At 38.3% G+C, this 27,494-nt stretch overlaps 1 protein-coding gene across 4 annotated transcripts in view; it reads right to left on the reverse strand.

Annotated features, from left to right (window-relative positions):
• Positions 1–27,494, reverse strand: part of HDAC9 (histone deacetylase 9) — a 484,789-nt gene that overhangs the window by 98,175 nt on the left and 359,120 nt on the right. For all 4 annotated transcript variants that reach the window (XM_075746058.1, XM_075746055.1, XM_075746057.1 and 1 more), the window contains 3 exons: positions 15,918–16,025; positions 4,221–4,276; positions 3,891–3,978 (listed from right to left, as the gene is read on the reverse strand). In XM_075746058.1, coding sequence (XP_075602173.1) covers positions 3,891–3,978; positions 4,221–4,276; positions 15,918–16,025 — 252 coding nt within the window. The remainder of the gene's footprint in view (positions 1–3,890; positions 3,979–4,220; positions 4,277–15,917; positions 16,026–27,494) is intronic.

The following is a 27,494-nucleotide window of genomic DNA, read 5'->3' on the forward strand; positions in this document are numbered from 1 at the left end:
AAACTACAAACTAGTATTTTGCAGAAGGATCTATGGTTTACAGAGCTTTTTCACAATTCTTGACAGAACACTAAACATAAGTGTATTCATTGATTTGCCAAGTTCCACTATTGAGGTCAAAGGCTCTGCGACCAGCTGAGTAAATTGGCTTTCTTGAAACATTCAGTTCAGTTAGCAGTCCCTCAGCAGTTAGATCCACATCAAAAGAGATGCCAGATGCGGAAAGGACTTCATACTTCATTTTTGCAAAATCATGACGGCAACAGTTGAAGACATAGGAATATGATCTCATTAGCTATTAAATCATCTGGCAGATAGGATGGTGCCTTCCACAATCAAGGAGTGACCTTGGCCAGTCTCCATGTTTCAAACATTATATAATGCCAGTGAAAAGAAATTCTGCCATTAAATAAAATACTGAAAAAGAAATGCTGACAGTGTATCTATATAACAAAGGCTGATGATGTGGACTTTCCCTCTTTTTTAGTTTTGTTTTCACAGTTCTACTATTGTTCTGTGTGGTTAGACACACAAGAAATTTTACAAGTGAAAATGGAAAATCCATTTGCCTTTCAGTAAAAGAAAACTGAGTCTTTTTTATAAGCTTCTCCACTGGCATTTGTAAGAAACTGAAAAATTATAGATATTATTGATTTTAGTCCTTTAATCCATCCTTTTGAAATTTCTGATTTAAAGACAGAATTCAGGAGGACAGACAAAGTACTCTCAATGGCAACACTACCACCCAGACTGTATTTATTTTGCAAATGTTATGAGGTCTAAACCAAACTTAGCCTCAGAGAAACAATGGTCACATTTTTCTCAGGATGCCTAAAGTCCAGGAAGGTTCAAGTTAGGTGTACATTGCCAACGGCACAACACGCACTGGCCATTGTTTGAGCTCTTTGCCAGCTGATGTAGCCCATGACTTTCAACCACATTGTTCAGGACTCTCTACATTGATTGAGTCTTACTTGTACTGCACTGTGCTTGACTTGGACCTCTGGGACCTCTGTGGGGTAATATTATAATGGTTACTTTTCTTTTCTCAGTTGCAAGTACTTGAAACAACATAAGGATGAAGTTACAGCCCAACTGTGACTTAATGCCAAGGTTAAATTTAACACATGTTGGAGGTGCAAGAGAGCACACGCTGGTGTGAGGGTGTTGGGAGATTTGAAGGCAATCAGCATAGTGTTAGAGGGCTCTGACTGGCAAAGGAAGTAAAATCTGGCATACAGACTAACCCCAGAATCCCATCCGGTCTTCAGCTGTGACAGAATTAATTGGTTTACTCCAAAACATACCCAGATCATCCTAACATACATGCAAGTATGGATGATCTTGGAACAAGGATTGCAACAACAACCTGAGAAGCTATGTTGGCCATATAGACATATCTGCAGATGCTATGACTAAAACCATAATAGAAGTTCATTTTGTGATTTTAATTAGTCTTTCTTTTCCATGCATATTTTGGGCTTTAGATATATTCTTGCTGTAACAGTTTTCAAATGAGCAGAAAAAATATTAAATGGGCATACAGAGCTCTTTTTTTTTTTTTAATTATTATTATTCAAATCTCAAAGCTAGATTTCTTGTCTAAAGTTTAATTCCACCAAGGGCTACTCTGTTTTGAAGAGCAGTAACTTCTCTGGTTAGACAAAGGAACGTGTTGTTTAAAACTGCGGATGTTACCATGTGGGAAATATGTTCATATTCTGCCCTTAGTAGATCAAATGTATTCAGGGTACGCAAGTCAGTTCGAAATGGAGATTTATTAAATGGTCGAATGAGGAAAGAAAAGCTGACAGAGCAGTGTTTTATTTTAGTGTAGCAAAAAAATAGTTTAAAAGTTTAGAATTTATATGAACACAGGTAGCATCTATGAGAACTACACTTAATTAGTAACTAGAGTATGGTTTAATGTGTGGGATTGAATATTACTTTTTAACATTTACACTGTAGGAACATGTATAGCTGCCAACCAGCATGGGGTCCTTCTGTGCTAGTCACTATCAAAATATAGCCTTAAAGGTTAATTTCAAGTCTAACATCTGTAATTGCATTCTTTCCTTCAGATGCCCAAAACTCTCTGTTGGTGGACATAAAGACATCACAATTAACTTGTTCACTCATTCAATTTGGGTGGTGAATTATCCATAATTTTCATACATCAGAAATTTTCCATGTGAATTTTTGTACATCATTGCACTGACCATGGAGCAGACTAGAGACTGGACTGTAACTGCTCCAGGAATGAAGTAATCTGTCAGCCATATATTTCTCCCTTTTCACCAGCTGAGATATTCTGGCTAATGGGACAGAGTCAGAGAGAGGCTGAGCATTCCCTGTCTACTTTCCTGGGTAAGGATAGGCAGCTTCACAGGTAATCATTTGCACAGGTAATGATTTGCACATTTAACCTTGCCTTGCAAAATCGAAGCTGAATTCCTAAGTGCTTATTGGCTGAGTAGGTCAAATGGAATTGATTTCTTTTCCCGACAAGGTGAATGTAACACTTACAGTCAGAAAGACTGAAAAACATTCACAAAATGCAAACTTTGAATAGGTTTTTCTTATTAAAAAACAAGAAAAAAATAGAGTTCACCTTTGACCAGCATTTATAGCAGTAAAACCCAATGAACTCTAAGATTCCAGTCAGCAAACAGATACAACATACAGTGGAAGTGAATTTTTAAAAAATAGTGGTCTCTTGCAGTGTTGAATTATGTTCCTAAGTGATAATAGAACACTCTGAGAAACATTTGAAAAACATTCTAACAATATCTAACCTACCCATATACTCATTCTACCACTGATTTTTCACTTGCCATTCCTTCTCCCACACTCCCCCTTTCTCTGCTTCTCTTCAACAGCCAGTACGCATGTTTAACTGAACAAAAGTACTAGATGGTAAGGCCATGACTTCACAATAAGATTTAATTATGAGTGCAGATATGAACAAGATTTAGACTATTAAGCCCTGCACTTCAAAAACCCTTTAACATATTTTGTCTTTAAATCTTTTATCACCTGCAAAAATTAATTAAGTGCAGATGTAACAGGTTAGGTTTTGATGCCAGGGTTCATTTCCTGTCTATGCTTTGTCAGACACCCTATTACACCTCCTCATGAACTGTAGGAAAACAAAAATGGTGCTCATAAATCAGCATTCAACTTTCCTTGAGCTGTGCATTGGGCTGATCCTTTAAGTGCAAGGCAGAGCTCCAATTCATTATTCATGAAAATAATATAGACAACATGCCAAATGTCATTTGCATTTAAATAACCCATTTGTTAAACATATTAAGTATTGTGTAAGAATGCCTTCTATTAAAATACAAGACTAATCCAATGAAGTGGATTTTTAATCACGTAGTTTTCCTTCAGGGAACCATCAAAAGCTGGCACACATGACTTGAAAACTTCTCAGAGGGAATGACCTGTTGATTTGTTTAATAATATCGAAGTTACACAACAAGTCGAATCATTGCTAGCTGGGGGAAGTGGCCAATTTGGTTACCAAAGCAACAACATTCTTTAAAGCACATCTGACTATTTAAAGTTTGTATTCTGTAGGGAAAAGTAAACTTGGGTTCTGTAGGGTTATTTTAACGGTGGAAGTATCAATTCATTTAAGGATCATAAAAGTTGCCCTGATCTGTGCCTTCTTCTCATTAAATTGCAGTTAACACCATTAAAGTGAAACATAGATGTTTATGGCTTCAGTACTGCCATCCTGGCTTTAATGAGTTCCCAAAATCAGAGGAAATGCACACCTTTATTACTTGTAGGTATTAAAAGCAGGAAAGTCTGATATATAAATACAAATTCATTATCTTTTGTCTAGATGCACTGAAAGTGTGATGCTTGCCAAGAATACATACCAGATCTACAATCAATATCTTGCCTATATTTAGCTTGTCTCTCAAGTATTTGGCAGTAATTGCAATCGAATTAAAAAAGCAGAACCCCCTGTGGAATAGAGAAGAACAGAAATAAGAAAGCAAATCAGTCAGGAAAACAGCTATAAATAATGATCAGAGCATTTTTAAAAATGCTATATGATCTCTGAGGCCATAAATCTGCTTCTGGGAGTACCTAGAAAGCCTTTGCAGTCATCTGCTAACAATTACAGTTCTTCAGAGACATGCACAACGCAGGTGATTGCCAGTAACCTTAGTGCTCCAAGATGGGCAATATTCCCTGGTACTTACATGGCTGTTGATTCTTCAGCATGATGGCCTGGGGGCCTTACAACAGCAAAGCCATTCTGTAAGAACAAGATAGGTTTTCAATTATCAGCTTAAAAAAATACTTGACTCAGTGCAAAACAGAGCAGCAGGCAGACTGGATTGAAATCTATTAGAGGCTCTTGAGCACTTTTTCTGTCCAATCACCCTTTCATAGTACTGACAGAAATAATATATTTGAGAACAGTGGCGTATAAACTTGTACAAATACACACATGCACATACCCCCCCCCCCCCCGCCATGATCTAAAGAGGAGGGAAAAGACAGGACCAGAAAGCAGTTATTATCAATTCTGCTGTTTAGAATTTACATTTAAAAGGAAGCAGAGACTACTGATCCATTCTTGGTCTAAGTTCATGTAATCTTACATCAATCCAGTTTGAGATGCTTCAGAATGACAGTAGCTTAAGGTATATATTTTACATGATTAGTTGATCCTATGGACTAAATGATAAATTCAGACACACACACACACAAGTGTAATTCCTAACAGCAGAAAAAGGACAACAATGAATATCCCATATTTTTGCAAATGATAAATTAAACTTGGGAACATGCCATGTTCCCCAGTTAAACAGATTCCCTAAAGTCAATTTCTAACACACTTTCTGAAACTGTATATGAATTTCATGAAGTACAGCACTAGGATCAGTGATGCTCAAGGAATTTTTTGCCTTTAGAGTCACTGAAGATAAAGGGAAAATGAAGTTTCTGTCCTTCCAGTGTGGGTAAGGTAAAGGGAAAATGTAGAAGTACTGGCAAGGTAGCTCTGTTCAGAAAGTCAGATTATGTATTCAAGAAGCAGTGTCTCATAAGGCTGTGTATCGTATCAAATTTCTCTTACAACAGTCAGACTCAGGAGTAACACCATTACTTCATCAAATTTACTCTTTATTTCAACTACTCAAGACAGTTAGTCTCTTCAGCTACATATTTGGCATCAAATTAATGTCAATGAACACATACATAAAAATAAGAAATTATAATCTGTGCATGAGTATATCAGCCAAACTTTTATTTTCAAGCATCCTCACACAAATACCAGGTGTATATGTATGGCTGCAAGACCAACCAAGCATTGAGTTTTCAGAGAGGAGGATACAGGAAGAAAAAGGATGGAATATTTCTATATAGTATTAAAGGTTGATATACTTAAGCTAGTTAAATGTCAATGTTTCAGCCTTTACTCATCTGAAAAACATGATAATCACTAAACTTTCACTCACACGAGTGTAAATAAGGAGGAACAACATGGCAGTTAATAGAGTTAGACGGGTGCCTGTGAAATCTGTTTATTTGCAATCCTAAATCCTATGAATGTGTGCTTGTGTGTACCTATGCAATTGTCTACCTATGTTGTTTCACTGGCATTAATTTATAAACAAATACGACCAGGATCTCTCATATAATTTGCTGCTAAACATAATCCAAGCAGCCAATTGCAAAGTTTTGTGGCGCGTGGCCAAAATTCTATCAGATTACAGTAAACTTAACTTCTAATGCAAGTGGAGTACATCTGTAAGAGTGATTCTTCTGGCCACCATTTAAAGAATCTGGAGGATTTGACATAATTTTTGTATTAAATGTCCACATTTAAAAAAAAAAACCACAACAAAATAACCCCCAAAAACCTAAAGACAGAACAAATACATACACTCATATTTAGGCAGGCATTCCTGAGGGTGGAATATAAATTGCCTATACATCAAACACGCCATAAAAAAAAAAAAAAGGCCTTGTGGACTTCACTAATCTTCAGAACCAAACCAGCTTTACACTCTTAGCTAAAACACTATTTCTTATCCTTCTGAGGACTTTTTAACATTTCCTTTTCACACAAAATATGACTTAGAGAAGAATTCTGTGAAGAATTCTCTTGTAACATTTATGAAAAAACAAAGTATGTGTATGCTGAGGAATGTGCAGATAACGAAGTGAAAATAGACTCAGAGAAGAGGGTATTACAAGGGAGAGAGCATCAGGCTACCTGTATTTTGTTCTCTCGATATTTGTAAAAATTTGGAAAAAGTCCATGTAAGGCTTACAGCTGCCCCTGCTCAGCTCACAGCTCATTATCATCTAACTTTATCAGCATTCCCAAAAGATCAATATAATTAAGATGATTATCTCAGGGAGGATTTCATGGGGCAATATAGAGACAGAAAAAATCAACAACTGCTTTTTCTGACAATATGACAAATACAGCACAGGCTTCTCTTTTCTGTTCCCTTACTTTGACAAAACTGCTTGAAAGCCCTGTTTTGTTATAGCTAGCTAATTTCTGCTATCAGAGCTCAAGTTAACTACTACAATTCTCCATAAGCATGCAAGACATTCACATCAGTGTTGTGACCATTTTTAATGTGTTTTTACAGTACAAGAAATTCAGTATTTACAGGGAAAATTTTCTTTTTTTTTTTTTAAATACAGTGCATATGTTATATTGATGATAAAACATATAATAGAATCAAAGTTTTCCAAACACTGAAAACTAGTTACCATACAGTATTAACAGCAACTTTTGTGCAGATGAGAAAACATTTCATCTCTCCTACTTTCAAACTTTGTATGAACATATTGTACATTAGTACAACAGAACGTGAATTCATCTATTTAGGCAATATTTAAATACCAGACAGTGAGCTCAGTACAGTAGACAGAAAGGCAAAAATCTGCTTTAAAGATAGAAAGACTAACACAGAGCAATATGTTGAAAATGAAGCCAACACACATAAATTCGAAGCATTTTTGTACAGAGCCTTATTTATACTAGGATACAGACACCTTTATGGGTAGACAGAACATTAAACTGACTGACAGACATGAACATTAGAAAAAGGATTCATGTCTCTGCCATTATATGATTACCTTTAGTTAAAGGATAAAGAGTAAAGCCTGAATACAGATATTCTAAAATCTGTGCATATTTGAGCAACAAAGAGAAGTCCACCCAAACTCAGTTTACAAAGAAGATCCATTGCAGATAGACCCAGCCAGTTGGATCTTTAATGAAAACTAAGAAAAAAATGTTAGTCTTTTTCCACATTAAGCTAAGCATTCTCTTCTTTCATGATGCCAAATAGGTAGCTGGATGCTTGATTTTCAAAGAACAGAGGTGTATGTCCTACTGTGGCCTTCTTGTCTTTGGTGGTGAAGTTGATTCCCTTCTGTAAGTTAGAGTGTTGGGCTACATCGTGCTTGGGCATCTACTATACCTCTCCCTGAATCTTTCCAAGACAAGCACTCAAGACAATACCATGACGCAGGCGGTTACTCCAGGGCTTGGGACTGACCATCTACAGTAGATTTCCACTGGTGTTTCTATTATACAAGGAGGTAAAACTAGGCACAGGCAATTGTTCCCTAGGGCAATATATGGTGACTGTGGCGAGGTGTGAATCATTCTTCCTTTCAGTTAACAGTGAGGGGCTTGCTCTGCCTAGATTCCAAGTGGACCAAAAGCAACCCAGACAGTCTGGCACGCCAGGCATGCCAAGAAGCCTGGCTGAGAAGCAGTGCATACTCTGGTAAAATCATCCAGCTTTTTGTTGACTCCAAGAAAAGCCAGTGTCATGCAAGAAATAGCAATGAACCCCAGCAAGAACTCCAAGAGCACTTACTGAAGCAGTAGAAGACTCAGGTTCAACACCTTCTTCAACATGGGGATGAATTTGTAAATATTCTTCCCATATCTGTTTATGTATTTAGATTTCGTGGTCCATAAAGTAGATCTTGAGACACATCTTTTCAGTCTAATTGAATTTTCTAACAATAGGTCTAGAGTCATGCTCTTCCTCAGTTCTTATTCAAACTTATGAATCTTTAATTATTTCCTGCAGAGTAGCAGTCCTTCAATAGAGAACAAAACACCACCATTGAAACTCAAATTTAAGATAAGACAGTTTTATATGGAGTTTAAAAACTGGTTCCTTCCAGCTGAAAAGACAAGGAATTGAAGCTCTTGTATTTTAAGCTGCAACCCCCTGTATGAAAGATGCCATCTATCCCAACTCTTCAATAGGCAATAGGCATAAATTGAAACAGTGGAGACTCCACCTGAACATAAAAAACCGCTCTTTTACCATGATGATGACCAAGCAATAGAACAGGTTGCCCAGAGAGGATGTGGAGTCTCCATCCCTGGAGACATACAAAAGCCATCTGGACATAGTCCTGGGTAACTAGCTCTATCTCACCCTGCTTAACTAGGGGGGGTGGACCAGATGACCTCCTGAGGTCGCTTCCAACCTCAACTGCTCTTTTGATTCTGTGATTCTGTTCAGAAGTTCATAACCTTTGAAAAAAGCTTTCAGGAAAATGGGTGTAATCGCTAGTGATGAGCAAATTTCTCAGCAGAACTTTTCCCTGCGCACTAGCTAATTGCAGCTGCACACATTGTTAAGGAGAGCTTTCTCAGGAACCTCTGTGTATTTCATATGGAGACCAGGTACCTAACTCATGGTCTGGATTCCACACTTGAAGCTCAACATCATCCTAAAGTCTGGTGTTAAAGTTTCTATTTTCTACATGTCCAAATCCCTTAACCTATCTAGCACTTAGCTCTTAAAATTAGCAGTGCTTAAACATGGCATTCTTGGACATTCACTTGTTTTTAATGGAAAAGTTTTATTTTTGCTTCAATGTGCACAGCCTTCAGAATGAGAAACAAATCACTGAAGCTAAGACTTCTTGTTTTTTGTAGAAACTTCTTTAGTTATTACACAGAAATGTATCCATTCCTCTTGTCAGAATTGATTTTCCTTATGTTTTATATATATACAACCTTGTATCCTTATAAAGTTATACAGAACCCTACTTCTTTACGTTTAAAAGGTCCTCCACACAGTATATCTGACAGGGTGTAACCCCTGAAGTGGTCTTAGTGCCATCTTTAACCCTGCTACCTCTGGCTTAGTTAACTCCTACAATAACAAACATCAAGGCTGCTTTAAGTCTTGGCTGCCTACAACAATCCCCTTGCAACCGGTAGCCTGAAGAAGATAACCATATTCTACCAGTGTCACTTATGCTGTAACATGATCCCAAGCTATGCCATCCAGCAGGGAGGGTAAGTATAAGAGTGAGTGGTGTAAGGCCGAGGCAATCCTCAGGTACCTGTTTAGGACAATTTTACAAGCTATTCATATTGCCAGAGCAGGAGCCAGTATCTGGCCCTGGGGGTCTATGAATGCAGTGAACAAGAACCCATGATTTAACAGAGCAGTATTAGTAGCACATAGATTTGCCAAGAAAACAGTAATGGACATGAGGGAATACCATTTTGTCTTGCAGAGGAAGCTAGTAGAGGCCAAGAACACAGAAATGGAGATTAAACATTTAACTCTGTGATGGAAACAAAGAGTTCCCTGTGTGCTTTCCTGAAGGTCTTAGCACCAGAAAATATACACGAAAAGTTGGTGCTTGCAGGCTAACTTATATACAACTGTGATGGCCTGTTTAGCCACAGCTAGTGTTAACTATATTGGGAAAGAAAACAGCCAAAGAGTTTTAAGAACTGAGTGGTCATGGAGATAAGCTATGTACCACACATATAATTAAAGTTGTACTGCTATATGAAATAATAACAGTCATTCAGCTATAAATATAACCATAATTGCTGGGATAAAGTATCTAAGAGATGGTTCCATATAAAATTTTATAATTTTGTAACTTTGTAAAAGCAAAGAATACAAACTACTACCTAAAAGACTTGGTGACTTGATAGTTTTTATCGATCATATCTTTAACACTAATAAAATAAGCATTCATTTGTTACTGTTTCTTACACGCTATACATTGATAAAAATGCTGTGCCTGGTCTCTTTTTGGGGGTGCCACACATCACTCAGACTTTTTTTTTAAGGCAGAGGGAGACTGTTGTAAGGCAGACGGTGAGACAGGGTGGTAGAAAGAAGGGTAGGGCAGAGCCTGCAGGAGGACTACTGCCCAGGAGGCACCTGAGCACAGAGCACTTCCCAGGAAAGGAGATTTTCGTAGGTAACCAGAAGAGCTGTGTGGGGTTTGGTTTTGTTCAGACAGGCATGGAAATTTGCTGGCTTGAAGCTTTACTGGAGGGAGGACACTGTGGGACCAGGGAGACATTTTTTCAGCTCTTTTTGTTTATTATGTCTATAGAAAGATACATCATTCTTGGTTTTGTTCTAAGAAAACATAGCAGTGGAGCTGTGAAAGATGACTGAGTGATTTTTATACAGAATATTTTTAAGACCCTCTAGTGGAGGGTGTCCCTGCCCATAGCAGGGGGGTTGGAACTAGATGATCTTTGAGGTCCCTTCCAACCCAAAAACCATTCTATGATTCTATGATTCTATGACTAGAAAATTAAGAGCTTGTGGGGGAGGGGGTTGATTAAACTAATTCTGCTTATTCACTAGATTAGTACAATTTACTGTATGATGATTCCTCCATAGCCCTGTGTGACAAAGGCCTTGAGACCAGTAATAACCTAGCTCATTGGGAATGAGAGTTTCAAGTTCAGTATAAGTTATCCACAGACTATACAAAGACACCAGAGTAGCAATGACCAAATGCAGGAGGTTTATTTTGGTATTGATTCAACCTGACATATCAGAAAGAACCATCCCAGGAACGTATCAGATTCTGGTTCAGAGGAAACTCATTTCAATTACTTTCATTCTGTTAAATGACCCCTAACTACCAACAGGGAACTCTACACATGGGTGTGTGTGCACATGCACACACACCTACCTATGATAAGGCAGAGAAAGGGCTTGTGCTTCACTTGATTCAGCTGAACTGGATGTTCAAGACAGTCTCAGACCATGATTTTAACTTATGTGCCTTTTTTCTTAAGTGTTCTTTTGCAAAAGTGCTTCTTAATTTGTTCACACACTTTTAAAAATAGGGAATAACTGTACAAATCCTACTTTTATATATAATATACTTTATTGTGTAGGTCTCTTCTGTTTAAAATTAAAAATATATGGTGCCAATGTGCTTCTATCATAGAAAAGAGTGCTGCCATCGCCAAGGTTGACATATTTAAAAGATATGCAATGTAAACAAGACAGTAATCCTTATTATGGGTACTATACTTAAAATAATTAATTCCAGCTTATAATATTACTGAATGGGGTCATCTGAGGCTGAAGAAAAACATTTCAGAAATGTTCCTTTGGATTTTCAGTAGTTCCAAGGTCTCTGCTCTGGCACTGAGTTGCTCATGGTGATGGAAAGTCACCTCCCATTTGAAAAAGAGGTTCTTGTTAGGTGTACTCTTTTTAAATTCTATTTTTCACTGGTACCATTTTTTTCCTCCCAGTCAATTGTAAGATATTAAGGGTCAGTCAGAGAAATGTACAATTTATTATCAGAAAAGAAATTAAGACACATTTAATGTTCACAAAACAGCACACAATAAAACAACCATTAAAAGAATAAATAATTTTTTGAAGGACATTATTCAACAATGTATAATTATTGCAAAATTATCATACTAACATAACCAACTATCTTAATTCCAACTTCTGAGAAGTAGGAATACCTAATATACGTCAACAAAAAAGGTGGCAACATCAGCATGAATAATTTGGTTAACAAAATGGAAATATCAACAACCTAAACTCTTTCAGAAAAAAAAAACAATAATTTGACAAGCTAAGTCCTAAAGGTGAGCTTCTCTGCAGGCTCTAAGAGTTACAAATGAAATCTGAAACTCAAGAGAGACCACAAATGCAGAAACCCTCCTTTATTTTCTTCTAAGTCTTGTTTAATGTGGGGTTTGGATGACCTCTGTACTCGTCCAGTTCAGCAGTAGGAGGGAAGCGCCTGCTGGGCAGGATAGCCGGGTGCAGGCAAGGGGAGAGTCCCTTTGTGCCCAGCATGCTGAGTTAGCATGCCGACAGGGAGTGAGGTGAACTGAGCTGAGCATCAGAGTCAACGTCAGGGAAGCAGCGGGGCTGGGCTGGGCTGGGAAATAAATATTTGAGAAGGCAGGGCAGGACAGCACCTCCCAGTGCCACCAAGTCATTTGATCACGTGCTCCTAAAATCTGCCTTGTTATTGCTGAGGAGTGACTGGGACACTGCGAGTGTTCCTTTTGCAACATACTTCTAGCACATCTCTATTTTCCTCTGGAAAGAGATCCTTAGGAGACACTTCTAGGAAAGAAATGCTCTCTCTGCAGATACAAATCTTTTAGGGACCTCTTTCTGAAGGTGCAATCCTTAGGTAGGGACCAGAGACCATGATTTCCAAGTTTACGAGCTATACTGCATGCAAGAAATATGCAGGGCAGTACCTGTATTTCTTCCCCAAGCCCCAAGGAATATATCATAAGACTTCTCTGATCTGTTAAAATTATTTATTAGATATAGCTAATGACTCCAGTGGACTTATATTCACCCAGTTATGCATACTCCACTCTTGTAAAGATCTGTGGTCAGCCAGCAGATTATTAAAAGCCATCTACATAATTGGGGAAATGAGAAAGCAGCAAAGGTAGATACAGAAAAACAGCTAGGTAGGAGAGCTGTGGCACCCATTCCATATAACATAAATACCTCATCATGCATCGGCAGGTTTCCTAAATTTTAAAAAGCTCAAAAAAAAGGTGACCTTCATGCAATATTTAGGCTCATCTCCTATTGTAATATTGCCAAGATGATACTGATCATACATATAAATAAATCCATGAAAAAAGGAAAAGCATAGCATTCTACTCAGTATAACATCACATTTAATACTATATATTCCAGTGGTGTGATTCTTTATTCTCTACTAAATATTATCTCACAAGTGTATCAAATGGATCTCAATGAGTGCTCATTATATTACTAAACAAACTCCCCAAATCCTTCATTTTGATTGTTTGTCAAATAAAACAAAATCCAGATTAAGACTCCCCAGAGAAGGGACAACTTGTCCTGATTTAAAAAAAAAAAACTACCACCAGAGTTATTTACTATTACGGCAGCAGTAGAATTTCAGTAAACACTATTGTTTTACATGCTTAGCACTGTCATATCGATGCTTTCCCCTTTAGTGAAGGAGATCAAAGAAATCTGATGTCTCACAAGGGGTTTGAACTACAGTGAGGAGAACTCTTAACTCTTGGTCAGTTTTTGAACACTGTCCAAATCAGATGAACAAAATGTTGCTGTTCTCAGACGAGACCTGTGTGAAATGGGACTGATAGTCTCAGGAAATTCAGAATAAAGAAAAGAACCTTTTTCCTTGCATACAAGTTTGGCTCAGCTTTGTAGTGAATCTCTCAATTGTTCTGCAGACTTTCATAATTTATTTTATAGTCTCAACTCTTTTCTTAACAGCATGTACCTATAGTTCCAATCTATTACTATCACTCCATGTAATAGCAAGAGATATCAGTAGAGATCATGGAAGTATCCTCTCAGACCTTCACAAATATACTACAGAATTGGCATTTTCCCTGTACTAGAAACAGCTGATCAATACAACACACGTTTCTAGAGGGAAAATGGCAGCAAGATGGAAAAGCAACATGTAAAATCAAAGGTAGATTGGAACATACAGATCTGTGGGGCTAAAATCTTACAGCTACCTACAATCTCATCCTGAAAACCTTGTAGAAAGCCCTAGAATACACTGCAAAATTCCCCCTGATGTTGTTTACCATATGAAGGTATTGGGAGCAACTTGCCAGCAAAACCTGGGTTTGTATGGATGCAGTAAGAAAGCAAACACAGGAGGACTCTGCCAAAATAGCTAATGTCAGTATTGGTGCATTTCCAGAACTTCTGCTAGCATGCTTTTCTGCTGTCAGTCATGCCTTAATAACCTTTCCATAACCTTAAATTATAAATACCACATGCAGATTGTTAGTTCATACAGTTGGCATGGTGGCATGTAAGTCACTGGGCTTCATGCTGGAAGTATAGGAGCAGGTTAGATAAACACCTTTCAGGAATGGCATGAGTATTCACCATTCTATTTCACAGCAAATCCTTTTCATTCCTGTTTACTTGACGGTTTGGTATAAACCAACTACTTGGCACATCTATTAAACAATTACCTTTCCTATGTCTCAACTGGAGGTTGCATGAGACTGCTTCAATTATCTGCACTGTAGACAAAGATTCTATTTAGGATCAACAATAATTTTCCTCTAAACTACAAACTAGTACTAAATTTAAAATATTTGTTTACAGACTGTTGCAACACCAGTAGCAACCAAGGTCTTATAGTGGCTGATGTTTGATTCTTTTCAGTTGTCCATCACACACACATAAACAACCAAGAGCATTCACATTCTGGAAAGATGCCACAAATGTACAGAGGTAAGTGGTAAGGATTCTGCAGTAGACCCTGCTCATGTCAACTGCACACAGGATATATCTCATTATTCTCATCAAAACTTGCTTTTATATTGCCTTATATGTATGTCCTACAGTCACCAAAGGTAAAAACTAGCTAAAAACTCATTCTTCACTTTCATTAGTCCCATTGGGTGGGAATAATGCACAGTGAGTTGTGTATTGAATCCTACTGCCCCCAAAAAGCCGAATGAGGATGAAGTACCCATCAGAAAGGATGCACAAGAGGATCCCATATGATGAGCCTTGTCCTTGATCTGAGCTTTCAAAATCTGTACATTTTGTGTAGTACCTGGCTAATGATTTCGGTGTCTGAATACGAAAGTTTAGTAACTGCATTTGATTGGGTCAGAGCTATAGTACTGCATTTCACCTGAGCACTCTGTCATTTATGTACCTGTATATTCTCTGCCTATGTATATATACAAATAAACATATGTACCTCTTGCCAAATATGTAGCTAATGTATTTTGACTGAAATAAGACAGATATGCAGGAAGAGAATTCTCAAGTTCAAAAACATTTTGGAATTTTAAAAATCATCGTACAATGCTAATTCTAAAATATTTATTTCTATCTTGATTTTGGAAACAGGACTGAATCCATTAGTATTTGGATGGGGAAGTGAATAAACAGTTTCATTAAGGAGACATGTTAGCTCCAACAATGTTTATTGGGGCAAGCCTGCACTCCGGCTGCACATGGTGTACCTTTAAATAGGGCTGTTAAAATACCAAATAAAATGTCAAAGTCCGTCAGGGCTGGAGCTTTTATAAATTGTTTAGACTGGGGATAATTTGGGTTTTGTACATCATGCCTTGCAGATCGCGCAGAACGGAGCTAGGAAAGGAAAGGGGGCGAGGGAGAAGAACGCAAGGCGGCCAGCCTGGTGGAAAGGCACCTCCTGGGTCGCCACTCTCCTCACCAGCCGCCTCCCTCTTCCCCCTAGCCTGCACACCCTCTCTCTGGGTGGTATCCTGAGGTTACGCACGTGACTAAACAACCATATTAAAAAAAAAAATATTTAAAAAATTCACTTCAAAAGGCAGTGCCACAGCCACTTGCCAGAGATGTGCACGCTATGAGTGACTTCACCTTGGGCTGTAGCAACCCTGAGCTGTAAGTCCCCTCCACTGCTTCAGCAAGACCATCCCTGACAAGGCCTGGAAGAGCCGCCCGGGCTGCCACACCTTCGTGGCCGCCCTCCCGGCCCTCCTCCCACCACCCTCCCCGAAGCAGAGCAGTTGAACAACGCCTCCCTTCAGCGCCCCCCCCCCCCGCCTCCACCACCCTGGCTCTCCCACCCACGGCGCGGCCGGACCTCACCTTCAGCTCCCGGGAGGCCACGCGGGCCGCCAGCTCGATGACACAGCCCACCGCCATGCGTGCCGCCCCGGCCGAGTGCAGCTCGTTCCAAACGGTGTCACTGTCCACCTGAGCAAACAGCCAGCCCCAGGAGGAAGGCAGGGGAGAGAGGGAGAGGGAGAGGGAGAGGGAGAGCATGAGAGAAAACAAACCCATGAGGGAGGGCTGGCAGCGTGACAGCCCATGTACAATAACATCAGTCTTCCGTCCTGGCCAGCTGAAAGGCCTTCTGGACATGGCTTTGCTTATGCTTTTTCTCTGCACGGGCTTCTCCAATGGAAACACATTCCTGTCATGCCTCGCTGCCATTCCCTGTTTAGATTTCTCATTACAAACAGCGTTACATCGGCCGGGACGGGCCTGCTCGCCGGATGCCAGATGCCGCGCGCCGGGTCCTCGTGCCGGCAGGGGGGACGGAGACCTGCCAGCGTGGCGACGGCCGCCGCTGGCTCCAGCAGCCATCGTGGGCAACCCGTGCCACCAAAACTCACCAGCAGCTCAGGTCATTACCCCTTTTTTTTAAAAAAGAAAAAAGAGCAGTAAGCACTCATCTTTCCTACCCAGGCAGGAGTCATTCTTAAGTGACTGAAATCAGAATGATTAATTGTTTAGATTAATGTCAGTAGTCACCATTGCCGTAGAGAGAAAATAAAATAAAATAAAATAAAGTGCAGCCCTTCCTCTATCTCCATTTTGACAAACTGATAAGTTTTGGCTGAAAGGCTTTAGGTCCAGCTTTGTAACAGATGAATGTGGTTATTTAAAGGAGAGAAAATTATCTTTTGTGCCTTCTAAATGAGCAAGGGTGACACATAAAACGTTACATGCATATTATATAAAATAGAAGGATAAAATATTATAAAGGAAATATTATAAAGATAGCTAAGCAGCACTCTATCGGTATACTAAAATTTTACTTTTGAAATCTATTTTTAGTAACTATTTACAGAAACATACCAAAAATATAGGTGAAATGTTGTATATCCCTTGTATGATATTGTGCCAAGCAGACATGATGGTGTGAAATAGTCTGAAAAAGTCATCCAAAGAGACAGCCAGACTTCCTCGATGCTCCATGGGAAGTGCATTTAATTGTATCATACCATACAAATTTATCATGAAAAGAAAAACGTTTATGGATAGACAAAATACTGTGGCAGATGCTATCTGGATAACTTCCAAGCACACTGAGACATGTTTTCAGTTTGAACCAGAAGCTTCTGTTCCTAATTTCTTTTTTTTTTTTTTTTTTTTAAAAAAAGGAAAGTAAAAAAGAAGGAAAGAAAGAAAGAAATCAAGTAATTGAAAATGGATGCAACTGCTACTCAACTCTGGAGGTTCTGAGGAATTTCTCTGATTAGTCATTTGAAACAGAAAGAAGTTTGATCTTCTCTACACCTGTCAAATCTCTTTGCCATTACTGTTACAATAATATTATATTTCAAGCTACTAAATTGATCTTATTTTTCTGTGTACTGGACCTGAGTTTTCTATCGTTTTGATCAGTTTTGTGCGCATGCAGCAGAACTATTGAAAATAGTCCGTATTCACAATAGACCTGAGTAAGAGACTGGATTTTGCTTGCAAAGTTTAGAATAACAGTAATAACAGCACAATGTGTTTTCATCTGAGAAACTCAAACTGTTGTACAAACACAAGCATCATCAGCTTGATACGGGATGATTTATTATATTTTTTTTTTGCAGATTGGTAGCTTGAGATTTAGAGAAATTAAGTAGCTTTCCCGACGATGCACACAAATCAATAGGTAACTAAGAAAATTACAACAAGAAATAAATAAAAAAAAGCAGTAAAAAAAAAAAAGACATATTTAACATTAGGCAGACCTTCAGGTTGTGTCTCTATTGCTTTAAAGCAACTGTGAATCAATTTTAATTTTTAAAACAAATAAGGAGATAAATAAGTAGAGGTCATCGGTTAAATCAATTTAATCAAACCATAATAAAGTTTGAAAAATACTGTGCAGTACTTTAAATAAAGAAGTATCAACAAGAGGACTGGGAGGGAGTACTTTCTTACCATTTTTATGGCTAGCAAATTAAGGTTAACATGAAGGAGTGGCTGATGAAAATGATTCAATGGCAGCTGCTCAGTACACCAGGGCACGAGCAGGAGCCTGCATCCTCAGAGGGACTATGATTCATTTCCAGGAAGGCCGATTAAGTTAAAATTGTAACCACAGCTTGAGAGTACCCACTCTTCAAGGCAGTTGTCTGCTCTGACACATGAGACGGCAGTCTCTCCAACCACCGAATGCTGAGTATTGGCCAGGATACGGCATTTATCATTTTCTGCTTTCAGCTGAGTGTGAGGAGACTGAACTGGGACAATAAGACCGAATATCTTCCACTGAAAAATTTCCTTCAGACCACTTGAATGACTGCTACCTAATTTTACCAGGACTGGAAGTAAAAATGGGCAATCAGGAAACAAAACAGTGTTTCCTGAGGAATTTTCAAAAATGACCACCTAAACATACACTGGAAATTCAGGATATTTTAGCTGATCTCTTGGGCCTGGTAGATGTAATAAATGGTAAATTCTCAAAGCCAGAGGTAGCCAACAGAAGCTGCATATTTTAGTGCACAGTTATGATAATACAAGAAATCTGACACAAACATATGAATAATTACCCTGAAAAGGCACAGTATTATAAACTTCAATGTCAAAATCTATTTCATATTCATGCAAAATCCAACTGAATTTCTGAGGAGCATCTCATGAAGAACAACCTAGAAAAATTTTCATCCTACAGCCAACACTTTAGCTGTAACAAATGGAAAATGCCATCCCACTCCATTTTATATCTCTATTAGCACTATGTATTGCCTTAACTGTTTCAGGGGTTTAAACAGAGATTTTCTTTTAGTGTTAGTCAATGTTTACTTTCTAAATTGCTGTTGAAATATAGTGATATAAATGGCAAACGCACTAAAATTACAGTTACTAGCTAGCCCAGTTGTCATGCTGTATATGAAATGCAGCTATGTAAAATCCTACTAGGCATGATTTTCTTTATTCGTGTGAGATGAAATGGTTGGATTTTACACAAGTAAAGGGAATAGGATTAGACACTGGTTTCTGGTTCTAGTTCATGTGTATATCACATGTAGCTGACAGTCTATCTAGATGCTAAGCATACATGAATTTGTGACAAATGCGATGCTTTCTGAATCACAGACTATGAAAAAGTCAGATGGAATTTTATAAGAGGTTATTTTTGTTCTGCAAGTGCTTTGAAACAGCCAAAGAATTCAGCAAAAACCCTATCTTGAGTAGGATTTTTTTTTCCAATGTTAAACAAAATTTACAGAAAATACAGGATTTGTAGCTTAATTCTAACACAGAATTTTAGCCCTTTTTTTCCTGCTTAATTATATATATTATTTTCTAAAAGTCCTTTAAAAAATTGTCAGAGTAGGAAAACATTGTGAATGTCTAACAAAATGAAAAAGAACATTTTTTCAAAGCACCAAAATGTCAGTTTTAAACTATGAGCATACTACACATCTCATTATCAAAAATGCTATCATTGCTGCAGCTCTTCAAAGAAGGATTGTGCACAATTGCGCCAAAAGCCAGAAAATATGAACCCTATCTGAACGCTGACTTTCTAACACACATATGGATTTACTTCACTCCGAGTTTCCTGAATGAGCACTGTTGGTTGTAGGCTTTTTCAAGCACATCTAGTATAGCTCAATCATTGGCATGTGTGTAGCAAAGCTAATACTCTGTAAAGCTACAGATGATAGAAATTAAGCTACCTGTCCCTGAAGTGGATGTGGAGGCATTAAAGAGGAACGGAATGACTTAAGTGAAATGTAGGTAACTTTTCCCGACTGAATGCAACTAATGTTTCAAGCTCTGTGTGCAGAAATTCCCTGCTTTGCGCTACAAAAAGAACTTGATATGAATGCTTCCTGCAAGAATTATCTATGTGATAACTTGACTTTCACAATGAAAATTTTAAGCGTACTGAAAACAAGCTAAGAAAGAAGAAGCCTTGCAGCAGAGATATTTCAGCAGATGATAGAAAGTTTATACCATAACCCCTCATGGCTGGAATATTTCATATTAAGGAAGACTGACTATAAAGTTTGAAAGTTACCAACTCCTTATACTGTGCTCAAGTTGTGACACGTGTATGTGAAGGTGGAGAGGAAGGATATGGAAACACCTCTGAGAGAGAGATTGTTTACTTAAAAGCCCTTCTGAAATCACCGCAGTTGCTGAAACGGGAAATGTTACTTGTCCTGCTATTTACATTTTTCTGGAACCTACCTCAGGGAGGCAAGAAAGTGGCATGAATAATAATTCTAAAGAATTTTTAAGACATTTATAACTGCCTTCTGTTTTACCTGTCTCTTCCCCTGCTAGAGAACGTCTTCACTCATCTTCTGCTGACCAGAGATGCTGCTCAGAGTCTGACATACCATTACATTTTTCACATCCTGCATGGTGTATTCATCTGTGTGAGTTATTTTTCTTTCTTAAATTATTATTGTAAACTCTGATGTTGCCTTAAATACACATCCACTGATAACTATATGGCAATATAAAAGAGAGCCCAAGCTACTGCTTTGGGATGAATTCTGACAAAGCATCCTAGAGCTTGCTCTCTCTCTCTCTCTGTCTCTGTCTCTCTCTCTCTCTCTCTCTCTCACACACACACACACACACACACACACAATTTGTGATTTAACATAAATCCAACTTCTGCAGTGGAATTCTGATTTCCCTCCTGAAAGGAATTGAAAATATACTGAATTTCTCATCCTACTCTGGATTCTCTGCACAACTGTTGCCATCATAAAAATCAAAACCAGTCCTCCTAGAGTTACCAGATGTCCCTTCTACAGATGCTCTACTTATTCTCTGAGAATAGTTCAAAAATGCAATCTGTCATCTACCTGTTCATGGAAATTTTGACCTGTGATGATCCTTTGATAGCAGTGATATATTCTGTATGTCCAATATCCTGAACGACAAGCTAAAAAGTAGCAGTTCTTTACAGTAGTTTAAAAGGATTCTTTGCCCTTTCTTTAAAGAACAGAGGTTGGACTCAACTGTTCTTAGATGGAAGTTAAGGCAGTATGCATTTCGGATGGTACATTTCAACACAAATCTGGAAAAACTACTACATAAAAAGAATACTGTCCTTTGATATAACAGGTTATAAAACTGAGAAGTAAATAAAATGTAGTCAGCTAACAACAGTGTAGTTATATGCAGTAAATAAACTGATTAAGAAATCTCTGAGAAATAATATAGGAGAGTACAGGCTTCCTCAGTGTTACTGCAATTTAATAAAATTTATGTATTGCAGAGCGAATTCCTGTGCTTTAGCTTTAAAAGCGTTCAGCGTCTCACACTCTTCCACTTAGAGCAAATGTGTTTCCATCACTGTGGTTTTTTAGTTCTCTGGCATGAAAATAGAAATTAAATATTTTCCTGAAGTGTTGCAACCTCTCAAAATTGTGTGTGGCATTTTGCTATCACTTCCAGCAAGGAGCCTGCCATTCTTGGAGACAGCTGGTGCCAGCAAATATTAGCACATAAGTTCAGAATACTTTGCTCCTGACCATGAGCAGCGCAGCTTCCCAGGTGCCACGCTCGTAGCTCTCACCTCCTACTCCTACAGATGTCCTGGTGGTCATTCATCACCTCCGTGATTTCCCCTAAGAAGCAAAAGGTCCTCGATGTGCTTCTCAGCTGCTGTTTCATCTCACCATGACTAAAGAAGTGAAGGTGTGCACATCATCTCCAAGGAACAACCTCTAATGAATGGCCTGTCAGCCATGTCTCTCATTAAGGAACAAAGGAGAAGACGTTTGCATGGCTGACGTCTCTTCCATAAATCCCACATACAGGAAGTGTGTAAAAGCAGGCTACTTTAGGAAAAATGTGTACAGTGAGCTTCCTTTATTTTTACTGCCATTTTACAGCTGTATCAGAGATTTGTTCTGTCAAAGTCATTTCCAGCTGCTTTAATCTAAAATGCCTGCCATAAAGAGTACCCAGAATATCAGCTTTTCATATTTTCTTGCCTACCAGTGTGGTTTACAAATAAATTGTAAAGAGGATATGATCTTTAGGCTGGGATGAATAGTTCAAAGGATCTTCACAAATCATTGCTTAAACAAAAACCATGGAATTCACTTGGGCTTGCATTGACTTCTCTGTTGTGTTTGAATAAATTCAGTAGGAGAATTTATCAGCAATAATATTCATGGAAGTGGACTTCTAAAAAGAATTTTGGAGGCTTTTAATTCTGACCCCAAAAGCCTCTTTCAGGACTGTACTGTGGACAGTACATATACCCACTATTACAAATAAAAGCCAATTTTCAGAAAATACTCAGCAAAAAAAATTCTAAGTAAAAATCCATAATTGAACGCTTAGCAGAGTTACTGATAGTAGTAGTCAGCCACTGATAAAAATGCAGCACCCCTACTTCTGTACAAAGGGAATTCACCTTAAGATTTGTAAAAATACAAGCATATATGTGAGGTCTGTATTAAAAAATAAATAGCTTTTGTATTCCAAATGAGAATCAGAAAAGAATCAGGCTAAGTCAAGCTAAAGGCTGAATAGAATATCTTCAGAAGAAATAGTTTGATTTGGTTACTCTCTTAAACTAACTTTTATGATAGGCATTCAGAATCTCTGAGTCTCATAAAGCATACATTAGACACCCTAAAGGACCTCAAAACCTTGGTGAAACAGTGATGTGTGGATCATTGGTAGGGGGAATGGAGGGAGGATAGCATGGATTAGATGTGGATTAGAACTTGTTTTTAGAAAAAACTCATAAATAAAACACTTAGGCCCAGATTCAAGTCTCAGATATGTGGCGTATATCACCAGATGCTTGTAAAAATGTTACTGCACTCAGACCTAGCCCTGAGTACTCTATTAATTTAACTTGACATTTGTTTTAGTATTTAATGGATTAGTGTGTGAAAATGCTTGTGGAACTGCCTTCTTATGTTTGATCACGCAGTTTCCAGGAGTTCATGGGCAAATAGATAGAACAACGTGTAGTTGGCTGTAACGCATACAGTTACAGAAAATACAACTTTTATGTGCAGAATTCAAGTCTTTTTTTTTTTTAAAGTTTGATCATTTGCTGCTGAACACATTTTAGTAATACATAGCATTTCAGCTTTCTTCTTGGATGTATATGATCTTTATGTTAGAGGCCACCATGAAACTATGCTAGAACCTGGTGTTTATTCAGACAAGCAACACATGAACATTTCCTCTTCCGAAAGCTTTTCTGTCCATCTTGGGGGCTAAATTCTATCAATAAACACATGAAGTGTTTTTAAAGTGCAAATGTGAATTCTACTTTAGTTACAGAATTCCCATCAAATCCATATGTGTGTGTGTGATTAAGTCTGGGGAGAGTGAATAGTATTAGTAAATTGTATATGATACTATTCCACTATTTACATTTAACATATGTATATATATATATAAAAAAAATGTTTCATATTCTGGCAAATAAGAAGGCTTCTTTGCATAATGCTGGCCTTTAGCAACAGAATAGGTTTTAGGAAAAGCACAGAGTTAGATAAGACCTTTAAAGGTTTGGCTTTATGGTAGTTCATTAACTTCACAATAATTTTCTGTGTTCCATGCACTGTATCTTTGTTTACAAATTGAATCTGGTCTAGTACCAAGGAAAAAAGGTCCTTGTGTTAAAAAGGGCAAAAAAAATTATCTGAGGTACCAAACTATGTATTTGATGAGTTGGCAGATTACCACACCTGAGCTTTCTATCCTTGCCTGCTGTAAGTTAAAGCAGTCTGGGACTATTCTAAAATGTTCTGTTCTGCCTGCAGCGATACCAAGGAACTATGCATCTCAGTTGAACAGTTTTGCCTCTCACTGGTCTAAACATCTGTGGTGGATGACACAGGGCCACCTCAGTGCCATGAAAGGACAAGAATGGGACAGAATATCTGCCCTTTAGTGTGAAGAGATTTTTTCCTTTTTTTTGTGGCCATGGTATTGATATGCTAAATGCACCATCCCATCCTTGCCCAGAAATGAGACTTTCCAGATCCAGAGATGAAGTCTGTGTACCTCAGTACAAGAAGAATATATATTTCCTCCTCTGATCATCCAGATTCATGTTATCGCACTTGTTAAATTTTTTTTCTAAAATGAATATGCCTAAAATTAGGAACTCAGTTGCTTCAAGTCCCTGTCAGTGAAGGAAATCAAGCACCTCCAGTCAGTTCTTCTGATCTTAGGTGGACTGACTCCTGCTCTGGTGATGCACATGGTTCTCTAACAGTTATATATATATATATATAGCAAGCAAGGGTGGTCAGGGTCCTGCTTTGGCTGTTTCAGTAATTTGTCTAAAATTAGGTACATGAAGCTGGACAAGTGAGTCTTCAGAGAACTGTTGTTCTAAACTGAAAGTAGGTAAATGTATGGGTTTTCTCTCATTTCCCTATTTTTTCTTTAGTTTGCCCACTCAAGGAAGCTGTGAGCTTGTCAGCTAGAAAGCCTACAATTCTCTGTGCGTGAGATCTTGACTAAAGCGTAATGATGTCAGTCGGTCCGTTCCTGCAAAACATAGTCCACTGAAACAGCTGCCTCTCATGAACTGCCAGAGCTAGCGGGGTATACCACCTAAAAAGTGCATTCACCAGAGCAGCTGGGAGTACATTACACCCTCATTCCCTCATCCTGTGAATAGCCTAAATAAGTTTATCTGGAACTGCACTAAGTGACTGAGCATGCAGACCTTTGAATACTCCGGCATGACAAACCTCCAGCCCTTACTCCGGTCCCATCCCCACTGGCCTTAAGTTGTGCCTTGGGGTGGTACCAGGATGGACTTTTTGACCATATATTTTGATGATTTCTACAGAAAATATCACACAGTCAACACCGTGTAACTCTGAGTCCTAAATAGTTGTGCAAAACATATCAATTAAAGTATAATGTGCCTGTGAGGTTGTTTTGATTAAATCTTGGAATTTCTTTAGGGATGGTGTAGCTGCCAGAGAGGCTTAGGAGGTAAACAAGTCTTTTATTCCCAGAAGTCTCCCGCAATCTGCTCCAAAATGTTATAAATGGCAAATTTCAGTAGGTTAATAAGTCTACTCAGTCAAGTAGTTTAAATTAATAGGCAAATATATTGGCAGCATGGTATATTAATGATTTCATGATGGAAGACATCGTATTGAGTAGCTGAGCTTCTAGAAAAAAAAACAGAGTGCTTTCCCCAAACCAGGAAACAGACATACTTTTTGCTGGTAGTATGCAAGGACTATATCTATTTTGGCACAGCCTGGGATACAGGGGAAGGACACAAGTTAATTGTAACACCTGTGCAGAAGTGATGTTTAATTTCAGTGCCCGAACCATAAGCAGTCTGATTTCTTTACATTTTGCATGCAGATATAAGGAGAGACCCCGAAGCAGCCTGGAGCCTAAAATCTGCTACAAGGAGACAATGCTGTCACCAAGCAGCACTGAATTTTTACACTGTTGTACCATGGTAATGGAACCAGGTAGGTACCATTAGCTCTCATACAAATAACAGGAACGAAGAGTCATAATATGTAAAGGCTGAAAATTCTTCCTGGGCCCAGACTGAGAAGATCAAGGGAAGAAGCAGAAGATCTGAGAAGCAGCAGAAAACAATTCGTTTCCTTACTAAAGTTGTACACTAGTGAAATTTTGTCTTTCTTATTGGTTTTTTTCCTGTGTGGTCAGAAAAGTAGTACTGTCCAGGTACCACAGTAAAGAATGCCAGGAAGAAATTAAAAATTCAGAAAATCTCAATATTTTGTAAGTTTTGTAAATATGTAGAGAGATTTTATAGCTTTGCACTCTGTTCAGCTCACTAAGTATTTATTCTGCAAAAGTCTGATTTCTTGCAGGGTGGTGTTCTCCCCCAGCTCCTCCTCTTGCAATTTAAAGATCTGACTTTGCACATTACAAGTTTGGAGCAGTGTCTTTTGAGGGTGGGGGGAGAGCAGGGGGGGGGATTGGATAACTGCCCAATTTCATATGATAAAAGTGAAATTCTCTTCTGTCTGCAGGACAATCCCCAGGGAACAACGTATGAAACCCAAACTTAAATAAAATCATATCCTGTTTGCAAACATCATATTCCCTTTGCTTCTAAGTAATCTGGACCCATAAACCCCAGCACAGCTTGAGAGCCCATTCCTCATCTAAACAAATGCCATAAGCCCCTTTATACTTTTACAACCATGTCAGAAAATAATATTGACTGCCAATAGTGATGTGATTGGAGTTGCCTCCTCTGAGCCATAAAAGAAGCAGTCTGTTATCAATTTCTCTAAATGCATCAAGGGAATTATGGGTCGGTTCAGTTCCAAGTTATAAATGACAATTCAAAAGCCGCAGAAGTGTTTGAAGCTGGGAGCCGATGATGACATTATCATAAAAGCCTGCTCTTCTTTGCTTTTGTGGGTTTTTTTGCCTATCAACTAGACAAAAAAATATGGCTGAGAAATGACTTCAAGATTTCTTCACACAGCAGCAGGTCAAACAGGCAGGAAAACAATCGCTATTTTTAGTGACAGACTGAGGCAAGGAGATGAAACTTACTCCCATTAAAAGTAGATTTCTGCTTCTCTTATTGTCATTTTCACAGCACAACAGAAGGGTAAGATTTGTAATAGATGGATGCATTGATCAAATGATCAGTTATAGCTCTAGTAGCTGTTCACAAATGAAAAATTGTGGAACGGTCTGATAATCCACAGAACCAAAAAGTAATTTGCGATTATTCTCCCATTTGGCCACTTCACCTGCAATCTACCCACCTCTCCTGGAAAACTTTTCACATTCCAAACCTCTGACCAGCTGCAAGAAACCATCTCTTGTTATTAAAACTGCTAGCCATAGAGCTGCTAGTCTCTCTCCAACATAAGGAATTTCATCCCCTCCGGTATTAGAATTCTTTAACAACAGTTAGTTCTGGAACAGCGTTAAGCTTGAAAAGAGAATAAAATGCATTATTGCAAAAGGGAAGTCCCATACTTCAGCGGATGTCATACTGCTGAACCTGGGTAGTCCTCTGATAAAAAATTAACCATCATTGAAAGAAAACCTATTATGGGAAAATTTAGGAGGATAGATTTAGACACCTTAATTTTCTCTCTCTATGAGACCTGTTCGGATTGGCTGGCAGTGTGAAACAGCTTTGAGCTCTTAGATAAGAGAGTTGATTATTACTTATATAGTTTCTTATAAAACTATAAAGTTTATTGTTTGATTTCTTCTGAAAGCCTAATATACACTGAGCCAAATTCACCAATGACGCTGACATAAACATTCCCTATTACTATTGGAAGGAAAATTCATATGGACGAAAATGTTTACAAAATCAGTAAACAGTAGCTTTACATGCATTTTTCACTGGTACAAAAGATTTAGAGCTATGATGGAACACAATGAGAAAATATTAGTTATGGACACTGCCTCTTGTTTGCTTTTCAAAATTCTTGAAAAAAA

This window comes from Balearica regulorum, chromosome 2 (genome assembly GCF_011004875.1).
Source record: "Balearica regulorum gibbericeps isolate bBalReg1 chromosome 2, bBalReg1.pri, whole genome shotgun sequence".
In the NCBI taxonomy this organism is placed as follows: Eukaryota; Metazoa; Chordata; class Aves; order Gruiformes; family Gruidae; genus Balearica; species Balearica regulorum.